This window comes from Dromiciops gliroides, chromosome 1 (assembly GCF_019393635.1).
Source record: "Dromiciops gliroides isolate mDroGli1 chromosome 1, mDroGli1.pri, whole genome shotgun sequence".
In the NCBI taxonomy this organism is placed as follows: Eukaryota; Metazoa; Chordata; class Mammalia; order Microbiotheria; family Microbiotheriidae; genus Dromiciops; species Dromiciops gliroides.
The window spans coordinates 729,292,609-729,314,102 of record NC_057861.1 but is presented as its reverse complement, the minus strand read 5'-3'; the positions used below and the strand labels follow the sequence as shown (position 1 = coordinate 729,314,102).

At 42.0% G+C, this 21,494-nt stretch overlaps 1 protein-coding gene across 2 annotated transcripts in view; it reads right to left on the bottom strand.

Moving 5' to 3' along the window:
* Positions 1 to 21,494, bottom strand: part of FRMD4B (FERM domain containing 4B) — a 367,590-nt gene that overhangs the window by 166,568 nt on the left and 179,528 nt on the right. For both annotated transcript variants that reach the window (XM_043977894.1, XM_043977893.1), the window contains one exon: positions 530 to 595. In XM_043977894.1, coding sequence (XP_043833829.1) covers positions 530 to 595 — 66 coding nt within the window. The remainder of the gene's footprint in view (positions 1 to 529; positions 596 to 21,494) is intronic.

Genomic DNA, 21,494 nt, shown 5'->3' with positions numbered 1-21,494 from the left:
TGTAAAGTGATGAGGGTCTGCACTTGGGTGGTCAGGCTGTGCAAATAGAAAGAAGGGGACATATGGGGGAGAAACTGTGAAAATAGAAATGACAAAGAGTTGACAGCAGAAGGGATATGTAAGGTGAGTATTTGAAGATGACCCCAAGGTCAAAATCTTGGGCATGTGGAAGGATGGCGATGACCTCTACGATAATAGGAAAGTTGGGAAAAGAGAAGGGCTTACAGGGAAAGACTGAACTATGTAGTATTTCTGAGGTCCCTTCTGGCTCTAAAATCCTGAGAGCCCCCATGCTCTTTAGGGGAGCACATCCCTGAAAAACTGGATCCCCCCCACCAAAGAAAGAAAAGCTGGACTCCACCATATCAGGGGTAGCCAGTCATTAAATCTTTCCTATTACAGTGAGATACTTGACTCCAGAGCTGCCCTGTGTACAAAGGCTGATTTCAACTTGCTTACCCAGGAGCCCATCTGAACAAACCCACCAGCTTGAATTTTAATGAGAAGGAATCAAGAAGAAGCCTCTCACCTGCACCAGCAGCTCCAGCTTCCTGTCATCAAGGAGGTGTACTTGGCAATGTCGGCCTTCCGTCATCTGTGGAGAAAGCACAAGGATAGAAGGGTCACTGGGAGTGTGGTGGGCACCACTCACAACTCAGCTAATGCTATTTCTTTGGTCATGGCACTCTCATTTCATTGGTGTGGGGAACTCTCCTGGACAAAATTTTTCTTCATTAATGCATATGAACAGCTCATTTATAACTTACCTTCTTAAAGAATTGCCCGGGGAAGTGACTTGCCCAGGGTAACCCACTGGTATCTGTGAGAGACAGGAATTGAACCCAGAAATTTCCTGCCTCAAAGGGCAGCTCTCTTTCTTAAAGTCGACTCAGGGCATAGAGTGTTGGGAGTCAGGAAGTTGGAATCCTGCCTTAGACTCTTACCAGCTAGGTGAGGCTGGGTGAGTCATTCAACTGTCCTCAGCCTCAGTTTCCTCATTGTTAAGATGGGAATAACAATACTACTTACTCTGTAGGGTTCTTGTGAAATAATGTGTAAAACACCATATAGATGCTACCTATTTATTATTATCTACCATCTGTCATGTTGCTTCCCATATGGCAAGGTCCATGAACATTGTAAAAGCCCCTAGAGTATAGAAACACAAATTATCCTGATTTACCGTGAGGATAAATGCTGATTATCCAATGTAATCAAATCAAAACCTGATTTGATGGAATGTTGTTCTTGTGGGTAGAAAACTAGCAAAGCAGGTAGATGTGTGCTCTAAGAGGGATGAGGTCATGGTGCTATCTCCTCTGGGTGGCAGTTTGTCCTTTTCTGTGCATAGCTAAAGACTTGTTATTGCTTTCATCCACTTACAATTTTGGTTACAAGTCTTTGTAACCATTCAATTGTAAGTTCCTTGAGGGCAGGGACTGTCTCTTTTTTGTCTTTCCAGCACTTAGCATGGTACCTAGTACATAGTATGCATTTTTTTTTTTTAGTGAGGCAATTGGGGTTAAGTGACTTGCCCAGGGTCACACAGCTAGTAAGTGTTAAGTGTCTGAGGCTGAATTTGAATTTAGGTCCTCCTGAATCCAGGGCCAGTGCTTTATCCACTGCACCATCTAGCTGCCCCATAGTATGCATTTTAATAAATGTTTACCAAATTTTTTGAATTGAATTACAAGAGTGAGCAGGCAAGACTATGGTTAAATCAGCATCATTCCATCGTCAGTGACAACATAGAGTCATGTACCACAGGAAACTGGATTTGGGGTCGGGAAGACCTGAGTTCAAATCTCCCTATCTCAGATGCTTACTAGCTGTGTAACCCTGAACAATCCTTTTACATTCTCTGTGATTTAGTTTCCTCATCTGTAAAAAGGGGAGATAACCTATATGCTCCTTCTGGTTCTAAACCTATTACCCTAGGGTGATTACGGGCAAAATGAAAACACCAAAGCCCTGTTGTATGTAAAATGCAGCAAGTTAGGTATGGAGGTGCAGATGGATAAATTGGACTTCATGGCTTAGCTGCATGGGTATAGATCCATTAAGGAAAGCATTAAAAAAAAGCATTCAGATATATAAAACATTGGTAGAGTGGATGAAGAGTTGGCTATCAAGTCAGGAAAACCATGTTCAAGTCCTTTTTCTGTCACAGAGAAGATACATGACACTCATTGAGTCATTGCAAAATCCCAGGCAACTCTCCAAGACTCCTTCCAAGACTCAAAGTCACATACATACAAAGTCATCTACACAGGGAAAGGGAATTTCCTCACGAGGACCCCCCAATAAAATCACAGGGCTTTTCAAAACAAAAGTATTTCAAATTATATTGCATGCTAATTATCTCCCAGTCTGGTGAATAATCTACTTCCTGCTCAAAAGATATCTCGAGGGATTGGCCCTTCTTAGCCCTTAAAATAATCATTCATGCTCTCGTCAACAGCAGAAAATTTTATCAGAGATTTGTATGTTTCTATGTCTGAGCAGAACGATCTGTTTTTAAAGATAGAGTTCTCTGTATCACTCAAACACGTACCCACAATGACCATTTGTCTTGTAGACAGCCACACAACAGCCAATAATAACAACGACTAGCATTTATATAATACTTTAAAGTTGACAAAGCACTTTATATAAATTCATTTTTTTTCTCACATCAACCTTGTGAGGTAGATGCTGTTAAAACCCCCATTTTAGAGATGAGAAAACTGAGAGAACTTCTTCCTGACTCTGAATCCACCTTTTGGAGGGTACTGGGTAACATGACTATAGTATAATGTGACAAGTGACTATATGAGAGAGGGCTTGAGAAGGGCAGTGTGGATGACCTGGGGAGATACAATATTAGCAATTTAATACCACCTTAGAGAAACACAGCAGCCCTGTCTATATCTCTTTGCTCGGATAGATTTACACAGCAGGTCAGAATGCAGGTGAGGTCGTCACCTACAATTGGGAGATTTACCTTCTAATTTATTTAGAAATATTGACCTTGGAGTCAACCACTGAGCAGTGGTGACAGTTCTTCTAGGTAACACGTCAAGTCTTTGTTGTGTATAGAAATGTTCCCAGATGACCTTTTCATGAACCAATCTATCCCTTCACATGGCTGGTTATATTTTCACAGATTTGGAGCTCAGGTGGAGCTGGTGTCTCGGAAAAGACCACCAGCCTTGGAATCAGGAAAGATCTGGGTTTGAATCTTACCTCTGACAATTAATAACTGTGTGACTCTGGGCAAGTCACTTAACCATTCTCAGGCTCAGTTTCCAAATCTCTAAAATGGGGAATAATAATCGTTTCTACCTCAGGGCTGTTGCAAGAATTAAATGAGATAATTTATATAAAGAACTTTGCAAATTTCAAAGTGCAATATAATGTTAGTTACTACAGCACTCAGTGTTTTGGCCACTTCTGTCTTGAGATGAGGATGAATCATTTTTGAAGAGAACATGATTATGTAGTTCCTATTTTCTGCAAAGCCATTGCTTTGAAAAGTAAGCAGTACATTTTTTCCAGAATAATAGCTCGCATTTGCATATTGACAGCAGATTTGCAAAACACTTTAGATACTCATTTGGTCCTCACAGCAACCCTGGGAGGTGGATGCTATTATCTCCATTTTATGGTGAATCAATGAACTAGCATATAATGAGTGCCCACTTTGTGCTGGGCACTGTGCTAAGCACTGGGGATACACAGAAAGGCAGATGAGGAAATTGAGTCTGAGGGAGGTTAAAGTGATTTGTCCATGGTCACACAGCTAAGAATTAATATTGAGTTCTCCCAATTTTCTATAGGATAAAAAATATTATCCTCATTATACAAACAGGTAAACTGACATCTAGATTAAATATTCCTAAGGTCTTGATGTAGGACCACAGAAGAACAAGGAAGAAACTGTCTAGTGATGAAAAAGGGACCAAAAAAGCCTTCTCCTAACATTTTCTTTCTATAGTAAATAAGGAGGTAGAAATAGAAAAAAAATTCTACAAAGAGATGAAAAATGAGTTGCCTTTCCACCGTATAAAAGCCCACTTAAAGTAATGCCCAATCCAAGCACATTTTCTCCCCTAAAACAAGTAGATTCGTTAGCTTTCAAAACACTTTAAAGAGACTAGCTGGGCTTCTCTCCTTATTTTTAATCTCTCCCCCCACCTCATTACGTTACATTTGAAAGTTTCCACAACTTTATCCGAGGGCAGCAAAATTGCTACCAAAAAGGAAGCAACATAATTATAGCTATAAATGCAGAATCATTTTCCGAAACATGCAGGGACAAGCAAAATAGCTTTTGATACCAGCATCAGGCAGCAGCAGATAACAGCCCCAAAGTCTTGAGGTTTATGAAATACACAAAAAGATGCCCAAGTCCCATTGCCCTTCTCCTCTTTCTTATTCTCCAGACTCCCTTTGTCCTTTCCCACCCATCCTGCTCCAGGGACCAAGGGATGAGGAATTTGGTCACTGGGTGAAGTCCCACCTCAGGCATTGATGGCCCTGAGTCCACTTCCCAGCTGGCCCAAGTGTGTCTTCAGGATCCCTGAGCTGAGTCCTGGTAGCTGGAAGCTGCCCATCTGGTCTAGCACCCTTGTTACCCGAAGGATTCCTTTCCTCAGTGGAGGACTGCCGATCTGTGGTCCAAGGAGCAATCTGATCTAGCAATCCGGAGTGGGGGATGGAGGGTGGCAGCGGGGTGAAAGCCAGCCTGGTGAGTGCCTCACTCTTCCCAGGTTACCAGATTTAATGATGCACCTCCCAGAGAGAAGCACGGATGCGAGGCATCCGGGGAGAACTCTGAGGTCCAAATAGAGGCAGGACACTCCAAGACTCTTAACAACAATTGGGGTCAGTAGAAAAGACAACAGGAAGCAGAGACCCAGCCAGGCTGATACTTCTAGTTTTGTTGCAGAAGTTCTTAGGAAAACGGAAATGCGAATGCTTGGGAAGGACATGGAGATTTGTCTTTTTAAAATATTTTTGTTTTAAAAAAATGCCCCACCAAATATCAAGCAATGGATTCAGAACATCTGTTTGGTAGGAGGCTTTATCCCTACATAGGCCTTAGGCTGGGCTACAGGGGATAGTGAAGCTAATGATCAAATACCCTAAGTTTACAGAGATCTTGAAGACTTCTCGAAGAGATTACCCAAGCAAGTTTATTAATTAACCAATTAATGCATATTTATTAAAGAAAACTGTAAAAAACAACTTTGAAAGACCTAAGAACTCTAACCAAGCAATGACCAAATGCCGTTACAAAAGCAGCTGATGAAGAAAGCTACCCACCTCCTGACAGAGAGCTGATGGACTCAAGGTGCAGACGGAAACATGTTTTTGGACATGGCCAGTATAAGAATCTGTTTTGCCTGACTATGCATGTTTGTTAAAAGGGTTTTGCTTTTGTTTTCTGTGTGTGTTTGTGTGTATGGGTGTGGGTGAGGTAGGAAGAAGAGAAAAAATTTTTATTTGTTGAAAATAAAATCCAAGTGTAAAAACCCCAAAAGGTATATTTCAAGTAACTAATATGTGCCAAGCACTATGCTAGGCATTGGGAATCCTAGGACAGAGAATGAAACAATGCCAATTGCTAAGGGGTTTCTATTCCTTTTTTTTTGGCAGGGCAATTGGGGTTAAGTGACTTGCCCAGGGTCACACAGCTAGTAAGTTTCAACTGCCTGAGGTCAGATTTGAACTCTGGTCCTCCTGACTCCAGGGCTAGTGCTCTATCCACTGTGCCACCTAGCTGCCCCCGGGTTTCTATTCTTAATGGAAGAGAAAATGAATATATAGGTAAATATACATAAATCTATACATATATATGTATATACACACATACATGCACCCAAATAGCAGGGGTTCTTAGCTTTTCTTTGTGTCAAGGGCCCCTTTGACAGTTTGATGAAGTCCATGGGCACTATGGGGGTTGGGCAGCTACACTGCTGAAGTGTTTGTTACTGTAGACGGGGAGATTATAATCACATGTCATCCGGCAGCCAGTCTCTTAACTACAATAATTATGAAGCAGTGATGAGCATAAAAGATATTTCTGTAGAAATGTATGACACGAGGTGATGATATCTGCGATTTCTATTGGTGACAAAGTCACAGGTACTGACATTTCTAATGTACTTTGGTGCCTACATTCATAATTTTTTTTTTAAATGAGGCAATTGGGGTTAAGTGACTTGCCCAGGGTCACACAGCTAGTAAGTGTTAAGTGTCTGAGGCCGGATTTGCACTCAGGTACTCCTGACTCCAGGGTCGGTGCTCTATCCACTGCGCCACCTAGCTGCCCCGCCTGCATTGATAATTAAGGAAAATGCTAAATTTCAGTTAGAGGTTAATGAAAATAAAGATGGAACTTTTTTTCTCATCCAAAGTCATGAATCCCCAGAAACCTGTCCATGTTCTTGGACCCCGAGTTACGAACCCCTGATACACAACATAAATGAACAAACAAATAGCTGTTCAATAATGGGGAGGTCGGGAGGAAAGGCACTCGTGGATAAAAGGGATGGCGGAAGGATTCATGCAGAGGGTGGTGCTTGGACTCCTGTGTGTGCACACTCAACAAAGCTGCTTCTCCCGGTGAGAGCCGGTGCTTTCAAACACCTTGTCGGCTTAGATATACTGGAAGCAATCGGATATAGGCAGCAGGTCGTTATCCAGAGCGCTCCTGCTTGGGCATCTTTAAATGGTGGGGTTTGATATTTCATCCAAATGATGTCAACCCAAGTCGCACAGAGTCCCTTTATGCCACGTCTGGGTGTTGACTAAATATCAGCTATTGAATCTCTGGCAAAGTGAAAGAGCAGGCAGGCCAGGCGGCCTGACACAGATGTCTCCAAAAGGGTAACTCAGAACCCAGCTGTGATTTTCTCCACGTCCGCTGAGAGTCAAGAGGATCGGCCCTGGGTGGGGTGGTCACCAAAAGTTGTGGCCAGTATCTTCTTTTGTGAGCATTAAATTTCACTAAGGAGGCCCTACAGTGCTGGGGGAGCTGATCTTCATCGTAGTCAATGAGAAAGAGGGAGAGGAAAAGAGAAGGAAGAGAAGGCAACAAGATTGTAAGCTCTTTGAGGGCAGGGACTAATTTTTGCCTCTTTTTGTATCCCTAAGGCTTAGCACTGTGCCGTACACATAGTAGGCACTTAATAAAAATTGATCGAGTGAGTGATTGAAAGGAGAGGGAAGCAAAATCAGTGACTCTAACGCTAAGTTATTTAGTCAGAAAGATCTGGAGGTTTCTGGACACTACATTGATTTCCTGCCCCAATGCCCTCCTACAGGTGATGCCTCATACCTGGAATCCATTCCTTTCCAGCTTTCCCATCTAGAATCCTTAGCTCCTTCAGAACCACCTCCTACATGATACCTCCACTGATCCCTCCCACCCAGTAGTTAATGCCTGTTCCCCTCCTGAAATGCCTCAGTATAACTTTGTACATAGTCGTACCTAACCTCATAGGGACCAAATGAGTTAGTAACAGATGTAAAGCACGTGGCACACAGTAACCAGCTGCATTCTTATATTCAGCTATCAAGCATTTGTTAAGCACTTCCTATGTTCTGGACTCTGTTCTGGGCTTACCAAGAAAGACAAAAAACAATCCCTGCCTGCAAGGAGCTCACAGTCTAATGAGGGAGATAACATATAAATAACTAGATTCATACAAGATAGACACACATATATGTGTGATGTGAACCCATATATAAAGAAAAATCTATATAGACACACATATATGTATTGTATATGTACATGTATATATGTTATATGAACAGATAGAGAAAAATCTAGATATATACATGTAAATATGTGTGCATATGTTTATATATGTGTATGTATATACATGGTATGAACACATAGAAAAATATAGATATACATAATACGCATGTATATATGTGGGCAAATATATATAGGTGGTATACACTATATTGAGAAATTTAGACATATACACACAAGCATATAAGTCTATATGTGTATGTGTATGTGTGTGCGCATGTGCATATCTACATATACTGACACACATGGAAGGCAGTTTGAGGGACTGGGAAAAGCCTCCTGAAGAACATGGGATATAATTTTCACTGTGTATTCTATTCCTCTCAGTAGCATGTAAGCCCCTTGAGGGCGGGGACTCTGAAATCTTGTCTTTGCACCCCCAGCTTCTAGCACAGGGCTTTAATGAATAATTCCTGAACTTAATGGATAAATTTGGAATCTCACCCCTATTCACATCTGTCTCCTTCTCAGCTTCTGGATAGGTAACTGCTAAAAGGAATTTCTAAGTTGGGGGTATTGATTATTTTAGTAGGAGAACAGGGTGGGTGGCATTAATCGCCAACTGTTGGCACTGCTGGCTCATTGCCACACAATTCTGACCCAACTGACTATGGCACAATGTTTGTCATAAGACTGAGATCAGTTTCACTGATGATACCCCTTGGGTGTGATGGATAAAGTGACATGGAAAAGACTTCGCTTTGTACTTCCTATCCAGGAAACATGAGGAATAAAGAATTTTGCTAAGAAAATCCAAGTTTGATAAGAATTCTAGACAAATAAGTGCCTTCAAAGCAAGGTACTGGGTCCTGATACCTGTTTCCTATTTCCTGGGCACATGCATTCAGCCATAAGCTCTTTTCTTTGCCAAGGCCTTAAAAGAATGAGCAGCGCTGGCCAATAGAAAGATCTGATCTCCCAGTAGTTCCACAGGAGACTTAATAAGCAATTTCAGGCAGCTTTATGCAGGCCCTTTCGAGGGCACACTCAGAAAGGACAAGACTATTATCAGATTATACCCTTGCCCCTCATAAGGTTAGTGAAAAGAAAAGCTGGGTCTCAATGAGAGCAAGAAAAAGAAAACATACAAAAAATTCCACCCACTGTTAAGACTTAAATTAAAGGCAATTAGGACAGGCTTGCTTCCTTGCCTCCCACCACCTCCCAATCCACTGAGAAACAGATTCTTCTAGATTACTAAAAAAAAGAGCAACTACCTCACCATCAAAATAACCAACCTAAAAAAAAACCAATCCACCAGAAAGGTATGTGTTGGAAAGTCTGTGACATATTCAACATTATCACCAAAAGAAAAGAAAATCCCATGAGAAATATCTTCTCCGAAAGGAAGGACAGGAAAGTATAACAGCAAATCAGGGTTTTCTTTTTCAATGCACTGGTTATCCTTCTACAATGAAACCCTTTCCCAAGCTCCAAGAGGGGCTTGCCCAGCATTTGTCTGTCTTAATGGGCTTCAGGACACGTGTTCCTTTCCAGCCTGTTGTTAGTTAGTATTTTTAGACACCATGAGACAAGCTCAGTGATTCTGTAAGCTGCAACAAGTTGGTAGAGGCCGCAGACAGGATAAACAGGAAGAGCCACGAACTGTGACTGGGGGAAAAAAAACTGAGAAAATAACATTGTAAGCTAAGGATTTTTTAGTTTCTGTCTGACAACTCCCAGTGAATAGAAATGAAACCGTCCAACACTTTCATAGGAAATGGTGATTTGGGCTCTGTGGATAATTCAAAGACCAGATACCTTGTGATTTGGAAGCAGATTGCTTGCCACTTTCAGTTTCCTCCTTTTCCATTAAAAATAAACTTAGGGAAAGAGAGGAAGCATATCTTTCCAAAGCTTGGAAGACAAATTTGGCTGGCATGAAGAGAATTGTAGGCAACCCCTTATTTTCCACGATTTCGTCTGAAATCTAAAGCAGGAATTTCAGCCACTGACAGGGCCCAGTTCACAAATTTTTACTATGACAACACTGAAAAATTAAGTAATAATTGATCACAAATTGAACCTGAAGATCCGCTTTATGGGAGATACTAGAGAAGAGGTCCTCTGTCACAAGACTGAGGTTTAATACGTTCATGACTAAACTTCTGCAATCCCATTACTGAATCCTTTGTCCCATGCACAGAATTGGTTCTGCATCTTTTTGGCTTAAAAATGGTCATAGGTCACAAATATAATTAGATTCAGTCTGGGAACTGTAGTGTGCCATTAACTAATTGGTAAATATCACAGCAGCCAAATTCAGTTAGAATTATGCAGAACTTTCTAAAATTGAAGCCAAATAATTTTTTAAAAAAGAAAATTGAATCTTCATCAGTTGCCATGGACAAAAATCTCATTATTAAAAGGATGGCTTCCTGTAGATGAGTGTCTCCATACTTAGCCAGGCCTCAGGAAGTGGGTACAATCTGTAGCCAGGACAGTATTCAAGGGCATTCCAGCATTATAGAACTCACCAGAGCTGCTGTCCTTCTTTTAAAGCCTTTCAGAAGCCCTGGTCTCTTCCACAACACAATCAGCATTGGAACAGGGTTTTCTTTTCTTTTCTTTTCTTTTTTTTTTTTTGCAGGGCAATGAGGGTTAAGTGACTTGCCCAGGGTCACACAGCTAGTAAGTGTCAAGTGTCTGAGGCTGGATTTGAACTCAGGTCCTCCTGAATCCAGGGCCGCTGCTTTACCACTGCGCCATCTAGCTGCCCTCAGAATAGGGTTTTCTGAGAGAGTTTGAAGGATGATCAAAGAAATCTAGAGGAAGACCCACCACCCATTAGACAGCTGTGAAGGATGTATGGGAAGACATGGAGAAGAGCTTCCCAGGATGAGATGGCATTAGATCTAGCCTCATTCAATACTGTATCTGACACTTACTGTTACCGGTGGGGCCTTGGACAAATCACTTTGCCATACTAAGTCTCGGCTTCTTCTTCTAGAAAAGGAAGGGGTGGGATGCCATGGCTATTGAAGTCCTTTCTATCTCCAGATCTGTGATTTAATGACTCCATTTCTCTACAGGGGAAAACTGCTACTTAACCCAGAACCTTTCAATATTATTTAATGACTGAAATTTACATGTAACTGAATACTAGTCATTTTTCAAAATGGGGCTAAATATTCACCTTTCTCTTAAGGCTGGCGATAATACCATAGGTGCAAAAAAACAAAACAAAACAACCCCCTCCCCCCCCAAAAAAAAACAGAGAGGAGGAGAGGAAGAAAAGGATTCTGGGGGAGGGTTATAGGGAATACAGTTGGGGAGAGGATTAATAGAAAGGACCAGGAAGGCACTACAGTCATGGCTTAGGCTTTAGAGGTCACTGAGGCATTTTCTAATAATGACTTAGTACAAATTGGTCCTGGAGACCATCTTAACCCAACAGCTGGACCTTGCTGCCAGAGGTTCACTGTTGTTCTTCAGTGACTGAAACATCCTGCACCCAATTAGTTTACTCTTCTCCTTGGCTGTGTGTGTGTGTGTGCATGCATGACACCAGGGAATGGCTTCCATTTTGTCTCTGTGGTAATCCCAATGCCTCTCAGTTCAGGATCCCCTCACAGCCCACTTGGAATCACTCGAGCTGTGTCTTGCTCTTAGATCTGTTTCCACATCCAAATGGAGTCACTGGTGTCCCTAAAGTGTCAGTGAAAGAAGCTGTATCCCAGCTGCTCCAATTACACTTGGAATGAAACCTGTGGATTTTACTCATTATACAGTGTCTGCCAAGGTCCTTTGAACTCCCACTTCTATCTCATTCTAGTCAGAGTTCCGGTTTTGACTTCTTTATAATGAATTCACTATATTGGAGGAAATATCTCCATGTATTAGGACTATAAGAATTCACACTCTTCATATTACATCTTGATCCTCCCCCTCCCCCCAGAATACCAGAGGAAATAGATAAAATTAAGGGGAATGGAAATTAATTAGCTTTCATTTTGGGGGGAATTTCACAACACTCCTTAGGAGGGATCGAGGCACATAGCACTGGGGATGAAGTTTAGAGGGTATGGGTTTGAAATTTACTTCGGATACTTTCTACCAATGTGACAGTAGCAAAGTCACTCTGTCTCATTCTGACCTCAGTTTCCTGAGACGGACAAGATGACCCCCTGCTTTAATTCTATGATATATAACTGAAGACATGCTAGGTTGGGGATCCCTATTGGGTGCCACTGCATTACCTTCTTAAAGCTCACCTTTCTTTCCCTCTCCACCTCTGTCCCCATCAGGGCTTCAAGAAGAGGCTGGACAATTGTGTGTTGGGTATATTATAATGGGGATTCCTTTGTGTTTGGGTTCAAAGAGACAGCTACTGAGGTCTAACTCAAATTCTAATTCTCAGATCTTGTGATTTTGAGACTGGGTGGGTGTCTGGCACTTAGGCAGGGTGTGCTTCAAGGGAAGGTGTATTATGAACAAAGGAAGACAGTGTAGCAGGGGCCAGGGAGAAGAATATTTGGAGAAGAAAGGAAAATGACTGATTGAAATAAGAAAACAGAACCTTTTGGGGCTAGCTGGAGTTGTGAAGTAGGGGAGAAGGTAGGGACCCACAAGAAGTCATTCCTACAGTAACTATGACCCCTACCCCCTTTCACCAGGGATTTTTGGGCTGTCAGTCAGGAGCATGTCAGAATCCTGTCCATTGAGAGCCTTTGGATTTTATGCTAAGACAGTATCTTTTCTTTGGGGTCCTGCTTCACAGGTATGTACACATGCAGACACACATGAGTGCACACACGTACAGGCAGACACTGGTGAGCTATTAATTTATTTTTCTGGGCAATGAAGGTTAAGTGACTTGCCCAGGGTCACACAGCTAGTAAGTGTCAAGTGTCTGAGGCCGGATTTGAACTCAGGTCCTCCTGAATCTAGGGCTGGTGCTTTATCCACTGTACCCCCTAGCTGCCCCTCCGCTTTGTCTTTTAATGATTAGGTTTTTTTCTATCTACATTAGTCAATGGATCATGTGCCCTGGTTATAAAAAGGTGTTTGGTTTTTAAAAAAATTTCTTTGGTGTAGGGAACATCTTCCATTGATGCAGAGCAGGATCGGTTGCTCTGCAATATCTCCTCTTCCCAAAGCTGCTGGGATGGTTGACTTTGGATGGTGCAGCCCTATCAGTCAAGATATTTGGGGGGCATTTACCCTGATATGCATATTGGCTTATTTATAGATTATATACCTGTTGTTTGCTGTTCACTCCTTCTCTTTCTGACCCATGGACCACAGTGCACCAACACTGTCCATGGGGTTTTCTTGGCAAAGATACTGGAGTGTTTTGCCATTTCCTTCTCTAGGGGATTAAAGCAAAGGTTAAGTGACTTGTCCAGAGTCATGCTAAGGACCGATGTGGAAACTGAGCCTATGCTTACACAGCTAGTGCCAAGGGTAGGATTCAAACCCAGGCCTCCCCTGACTCCAAATACTGTGATCTTTCCATTGTTAATATATTATCACCCTGAGAGCACCCACTTTGAAGGAACTTATATGAAACTCCCTGAGAATAGAAGCTAACAATGAGCTGCTTCTGATTGGTCAGTGGTTAGAGGTAGAAGCTGTCTTCCATTAATGTTCTTCTTTGGTAACTACCAACAACACAGTAGGGTGGTTCTTTTCAGATCATTAGATTGTAAGCTCCTTGAGGCGAGGGGCCATCTTCCTTTTTTTTATTTGCACCCTCAATGCTTAGCACAGTGCCTGGCAAATAGTAGGCACTTATTGAATTGAAATGGAATTGAAGTTTTGCCAATGGCCAGTCATTCAGTAGAAGTACCTTGATGTCAGGCAAGTAATGTCAGTAAGTCAATGAGCATTCAGTAAGCGCTTACTACATGCCAGGCACCGGGCTAAGTGCTCAGGATACCAAGAAAGGCAAAAATAGTCACTGTCCTCAAGGCTTACATTTTTTCTGTGTGTGTGAGGCAATTGGGGTTAAGTGACTTGCCCAGGGTCACACAGCTAGTAAGTGTCAAGTGTCTGAGGCCAGATTTGAACTCAGGTCCTCCTGACTCCAGGGTCAGTGCTTTATCCACTGCGCCACCTAGCCGCCCCAAGGCTTACATTCTAATGGGGGGTACAACATGTAAATAAAGACCTAGGTAACATATAAGGTAAATACAGAGTAGGTGGAAGGTGATCTCAGAGGGGATGGGACCAGGAGTGGGGGACGTAACCTGAACGTGCTTCCTACTATTTGCTCCTCACAGTTAATTTGGGGAAGAATGTGCATTGCTTTCTTCAATGTACTTCAATAGCTCTACAACCTCATGGATCTGGGTACTTTTTCCACTTTTATCTTGTATAATTTCTGTGACCATCATCCCACCATGAATTCTTCCTAGAAGATCTGCCCACAGAGGCCTTCTCTGGGGTCTTTTCACATTTGGTGGAGACTAGTCCAGTAATCAGGCCGTCCAGCTGTTAGCCCTTGCTCTTAATGTATAACCGCCTACTTCCTCTTACTATTATACATTTCCTGGAGCTAATCTTTTAGGTTACTCCTTGTATGCAAGTCATGGCTGATGACTTCTGCCCACCTGCTTTTGGGTTCTTGGCAGTTTTGATAATTCAGATTTCACGACTGTGGGATTTGTAGTAGCATTACTAGGAGAGGAATTTTTCCAACAACATGGGGCATTCCCATTACGGAATCTCCCTCCATTGATTCAGACTGAGGATTCTATAACATATAGAATTAATATTTCTTGGCTGACTGATTGGTTATATGCCTGGGGGCATTGAGAATGTAAATAATAATAACGATGACGATGATGGTGGTGGTGGTGATGATCGTCACCAACATTTATATAGTCATTAAAGGTTGGCAAAGCACTTTACAACTATTATCTTGTCTGATCTTCACATCAACCCTGTGAGGTAGGTGCTATTATTGGTCCCATTTTACTGATGGGGAAACTGAGATTGAGAGGGTCTCTTGCCCAGGGTTAGACAGCACATAAGGGTCTGAAGCAGTATTATTCAAACTCAGGTCTTCCTGACTCTAAGTCTTCCCTGTCCTCTACCCATTGTGTTCCTTAGCTCCCTACTCCAGTGATTTGACCAAGGGCACATAGGTAGTATGAGTGAGAATTAGGCCTAACCCAGTTTCAAAGACAGATCTCTATCTACTCCTTAGTGCTTCCTCTCTGATGGAAGAATATTGGTCCTAAAAATATAGAGGGGGTATGTGCTTGCGTGATATTCAGGGTCTCGTGGGAATGAAATAAGGGATAGTCAGTCAATCCATCAATATGCATTTATTAAATGTTTACTATATGCCTGACACTGGGCATTCAAGAATCTTTTCCCTACAAAATCCCAGGCACATGAGAACCAGCCTCAAACTCAGGTAGACCTGTCCTGCATTCAGATCTGACAAATATTTACTCTGTAACACTGGGAGAGTCACTAGACCTCTAAATGCCCCAGACAATTTTCTAAGATTTTAAGTTACAGATAAGTTGCCATTTTGTATTGGTGGAGAGAATATCCACAGTGGGAGTTCTTCAAACAGATGAAACCAAGACTGCAGATCCACTTCCTACCCCTCACAAAACAAAAAAACAAAACAGCCATAAGCAAATATCCCCAAATCTAATGAACACAGATAGATTCTATTGTGGTGGAGAAATGAAAATTCACTTAAAACCACTCCAGAATCGTGTTATATTGTTATTGTTTATTTTCTAATTCTGTTGTTGTCATCATGGTGATATCATGACTTGCACTGAATCACCAACCTCACTCTATCCTCCAGTCATCTGGGTCTAGAGGAAAGATATACATCAGGAAAACTTAGAGACGGCCTGGGATGTTTAAGGCAACTGGGGTTAAATGACTTGCCTGGGGTCACACAGCTAGTGTCTGAGGTGTGATTTGAATTCAGGTCCTCTTGACTTCAGGGCCAGTGCTTCATCCATTGTGCCACCTAGCTGCCCCAATTCTATTGATACTAACAGTAGTATCATAGAATTTCAAGGTCATTTTGTCTAATTCCTTTGTTTTCGCAGATTAGAAACCTTAGACCCCAGAAATAAAGCAACTTCCCGAGGCTAAAGGATTGTCAAGAACAGAGGTGGGCCTAGAGCTTGGCTCTCAGGACAGTAGATTTAGAGGTGGTACTGACTGGCATTGCCTCCCCAACAGGACTGTCATGTGAAGGTCCAAGAAATGTAAAAATGTTTACATTAAGCAAGGGGCCCCCACACGCAGAAAGACTGGGAACCATTGGCCAGATATACCAAGACTAGTTAGGAGAACTGAGCTTAAATATCTAAGCTTGAACTAGGAATGATCAATGAAACCAGCTTTTTCCTCTAAGAGAGGAAGGTTATTGGAATGATTAAAGCAGGGCATCAATCAATACATGAGCAAGCATTACAAAAAAAAGAATTAATGGGGGGCAGCTAGGTGGCGAAGTGGATAAAGCACCAACCCTAGATTCAGGAGGACGTGAGCTCAAATCTGGCTTCAGATACTTGACACTTATTAGCTGTGTGACCCTGGGTGAGTCACTTAACCCTCACTGCCCCATCCACCCCCCCCAAAAAGATGTAATGACATAAATTGGTAGATTTGGAGTCAGGAAATTTACCTTTAAATCTTGTTTTGATTCTTTTTTGTTTTATTACCTTGGGCAAACCATCTAAAATCTCTTTTTCAGTTTCTGTATCTGAAAAATGGGGAAAATAGCACATCTACTCTGCAGGATTGTTATGAGGATCAAATAAAGCCATGTATGTATGTATGTATGTATAGTACTTTGGAAACTTTAAAGAGAAATAGAAATCTATCATTAAAAAACAAACAAACAAAACCCCCTTAGGTATATACTAAGTGCCAGGAGGCACTGTATTAAGTTGCTGGGTCTTTAAGCATAAAGAATGAAAAAGCTCCTTCCTACCTGAAAGGAAATGACATTTTAATGGGGTGATAACAAATGCATATAAAATATATACAGCATAAATATAAAACTAATAGCTATAAATATGTACCAAATCGTTAAATCCAAGGTAATTTAGGAGATAAGGGGGCAGCTAGGAAGCACAGTGGATAGAGTTCCAGGCCTGGAGTCAAGAAGACTTGTCTTTCTGAGTTCAAATCTGGCCTCAGAAATTTAGTAGCCATGTGACCCTGGGCAAATCACTTAACCTAGTTTGCCTCAGTTTCCTCATCTGTAAAATGAACTAGAGAAGGAAATGGCAAACCACTCCAGTATCATTGCCAAGAAAACCCCAAATGGGGTCACAAAGAGTTGGATACAACTCAAAGGACTGAACAACAACAACAACAAACAATTGGGAGAGAAGGTATTAGCAGTTACGGGATCACTTTGAATACAGTGCCTGAGCTGCATCTCAGAAGAGAAAGAAGCCACCAGGCACACTGAAGATGTGAGGAGAGAGTGTCTTCCAAGCACAGACAATAGCCAATGCAAAGACAGGGAGATGAGAAGTAGAGAAAGTTCTTGCAGGGGGATTACTGAGCGCAGCACAGGGAGTGATGTGAAACAAGGCCAAAATGACAGGCTGAAGCCAGACTTTTAAAATCTTGTTTTGTTTTTCTTTTTTTTTTTTTGGTGAGGCAATTGGGGTTAAGTGACTTGCCCAGGGTCACACAGCCAGTGTTAAGTGTCCGAGGTCAGATTTGAACTCAGGTCATCCTGACTCCAGGGCCAGCGCTCTATCCACTGCGCCACCTAGCTGCCCTGGGGCAAAGGGTGTATAAAAGCCCTGCAGAGGGTCAGCTCTCCTTTATCTCGGGGCTGCCATTGAGTTTGTGGATCACTGAGGGCTTTGGTCCTATTTCCTGCCTTCTCTGCCATCTGCCTATTGGTCCTCTTCCCCTGAGGTGTTCAGGGCAGCCTCAGACCAGGCCTTTTTGTGTCATGCCCCACCTTGGACAGTTTGGACGCCTTCTCAGAATAATTTTTTAAATGCGTACAATAAAATACACAGGGTTACAAAGGAAGTCAACTGTATTGAAAAACAGTTACCAAAATAATTGTTTAAAAATGTTCAAAGACACAAGGTTAAGAATCTGTCTTAGAGACAACTGGAAACCACTGGAGTTGACTGAGTTGGACATTACTGTTTTTTAAATGGCTGGGTTTGAGAGAAATGTCTATTTAATAGGGAACTAAAATATCTCTATTCCATCTCCACCTCACTCCTACTTTGTATGAATGCAGAGCAGGATTACTCAACAATATTAAATGAAGGTGAAGCAAACCAACAGGTTATTGGGACAGCCCTGGCCATTTCTTATGTCACAGGCAGAGAGAGTCTGGAGACTGTCCTTTGTTCTCCTCGGGACGGCAGGGGCCACAGCTGCCAAAATCTGATCTGAATGGATAATGACACTGGAATAGAATGCTAATTCTTCAACTAACAGAGGATCCTGGGGAGTCAAAACATCTCTCTCCTTTCAGACCAAAAAGGGTTTTAGTGGTGTAGCAAGATGAGGCTTTCTTCTCCTTTAAAACAAAACAGAATGGAAAGAAATGCTCCCATCACATCTTTCTTTGGCCCACAGTGCTCAGTCCATTAATGATGTGGCTTTCTTTCATTCTTTATACTGTACAGTGGGGCTGCAGAGCAAGGGTAGATATTGCTCATGGCAACATCTTGTTTCCCCCAAGTCCACTGCAGCTGGTACTGGGAGGTCTTGGGAGTTTTCTGGATCAGTCCACAGAGAGCTGGTGGTTAAGGGTGGTAATTACTTTCACGGGTACTGCTATAGCAACATTATTCTCCACTGAGTACAAGGGAAAGTACCAAGAGAGAAAAAAATACCCATATCTCCTTGTTCATAAAGCACCCAGAACCGTTGCTCAAGACAGATACATCTCCCAAAGGAATATTATAAATAGCTATGGAGGTAGAGGTAAAACAATTCTCACTGGTTCCAAAAGGCAGTGTGGTACAGAGGGTTGGAGTGGGAGTCTGGAGGTTTGGCCTTTTGGATCCTACCTCAGACACTAGCTCTGTGTCCATGGATAATCTCTCAGAAGCTCAGTTTCCTCATAGGTAAAATGAGGACAATGATAGATTCATTAGCTACTTCACAAGTTGTTGAGAGGAAAGTCCTTTGTCCATCTTAAAGGGCTATAGGAATATGTTATTATCCCAAATACCTGCTGGAGAATGAATATTCTGATTATAAAATCATGTTGCTTCTTTAATAGAATGTAATCTTTATGAGGGCAAGACTGTTTCACTTTTGTCTTTCTATTCCCAGCTTCTAGAATAATACCTAGAGCACATAGTGGACATTTCATTTAAAACATTTGTGACAAAGGCCAATCTGTCCATTGGTATAGGCACAGGGCTGTCTAGAAGGGGTCTGTCCAAAGCCCACTTTATAGTCTTTTAAAAAAATTTTTTTGGGGGCAGCTAGGTGGTGCAATGGATAGAGCACTTGCCCTGGATTCAGGAGGACCTGAGTTCAAATCCGGCCTCAGACACTTAACACATACTAGCTGTGTGACCCTGGGCAAGTCACTTAACCCCAATTGCCTCACAACAAACAAACAAAATTTTTTTTGCAGGGCAATGAGTGTTAAGTGACTTGCCCAATCCAGTGTCTGAGGCCAGATTTGAACCCAAGTCCTCCTGAATCCAAGGCTGGTGCTTTTTCCACTGTGCTTTCTAGCTGCCCCTATACAGAGTCTTAAAAAAAAATCAAAACCCAATTCTATTAAGATGGCTATATAACTCATTCTTTATTTATATTTTCTAATAGTGGTGAAGTCAGTCAAAAGCAGGGTTGTCATCAGCGGCTCTGATTCCCAAATGGTTTTGTGGCTACTTTTCTTCCCTGTTGCCATTTTATTCCTTGGAAATATCCTTTCATTTCATCTTATACATTTGAAATGTTACCCAGGGACAGTGGAAGGACCCCCAGCTCTGGATTTAAAGGACCTGAGTTCAACTTCCCATCTCTGACGATTGATTTCCTATGTGACCTTGGGCTAGACATATAATCTCCCTGCGCCTCAGTTTCCTCATCCGTTGGAATGAGGGCACTGGACTCTAAAATTCTTTCCAGCTCTTGATTTACCCTTCTATGACTAAGGTCTGATTACAAATTTCAAAATTTTACTGGTCCTAGAAAATTCTTGGTTAGGTTTCCAATATGATGAAATAATACCAATACCAATACCAATACCAACAGCAGTAATAATAATATCAGCAACAATAACAATAATAAAAGATTTGGGGACTTTAGTAGATCCACAATTTCATGATTAGAGGTTCTTTCCCTTCCATGGATAGAGACTGAACACCTCTATATTTCCCCATCCTGTACGTTTCTTGTTCATATTTTCTCATTAACTCTTCACAGAAGATGATCCAATGTGTAGAAGCCATTCCTTTTGTCCATCTCTTATTTCTACAGTAGCAGTGTTCCACTGAGGTTGTTTGTTTCTATGTTGACTCTTACTCATATTTTGTGACTGGTCCATCTTTTGTGACCGTATGTGCCCTTGATCATGTCTTTTATGTTGGTTCTCAAACACAAGTCATCATTGATAATATGGAGGGGGTTGCTTATGGTTACTATTCATCATTCCATTGCCACGGGGGTTATAATTTAATTTTTTTTTTAGATTGTGGTGTTCTGTGATTTGCAGCTGTATAGGTCTGCCGAGAGAATATTGGAGTTGAGTTTATTGTTATTGTCTGGGGTCACTGACATAGTGGCAAGAACCTCAGAGCTAGAATCTTTTCATAGAATCATAGCTTGTTAGCTTCATAGATTCAAAGCTGGAATGGACCTCAGACACCATCCAGTCCTGGAGGGACTAGAGGAGAGAACTGAGGCCCAGGAAGATCGATTGACTTGCCAGGGTTACAAATATTAGAACATCAGAGTCAGGATCCGAACCCAGGGTCACGGGTGCCAGAATTATTGCACTTTCTATGTTGCTTCCCTTTGAACTAGTCTTGCCTGAATATAGCTTGTGTGCTCCACTGGTAGAGTAATTTAGAATTTCCGAGTTGAAAGCTGTGATTTAATCTAATCCTTCCCTTTTGACTAAAGTCAGAGTCACATGATCAAAAATCTAGCACCAAGCTTGGTACATAGCAGGCATTTTTTTTTTTAATTTTAGAAGGGCAATGGGGGTTAAGTGACTTGCCCAGGGTCACACAGCTAGTAAGTGTCTGAGGCCGGATTTGAACTCAGGTCCTCCTGAATCCAGGGCCGGTGCTTTATCCACTGCGCCACCTAGCTGCCCCCCATAGCAGGCATTTAATGAATGTTTATTGACTGTCTGGCTGACTAAAGGGGACTTAGAGATAATTTAGCCCAACTCCTAGATTTTACATGTGTGAATTACACCTAGAAAATTAAGTGAGTTGCTCAAGGTCATACAGATAGTGGCAGAGTTGGAATTTGAATTCAGATCCTTTGCTTTCAAGTCTGTCACTGAGCATTAAGAGCCTACTTTGTTCCAGGCACTATGCTAAATACTGGGGATACAAAAAAAGACAAAAGACAGTCCCAGCCTCAAGGAGCTCACAGTCTAATGGGGGGAGACAACCTGCAAACAGGGATATATGATTAAGATAGAGGCAGCATTAATTGGAGACAATCAACTGGGTGGGGGGGAAGGGGAAGGGAGGTGCCAGCACCAAGAAGGATCAGGAAAGGCTTTGTTGGAGGTGAG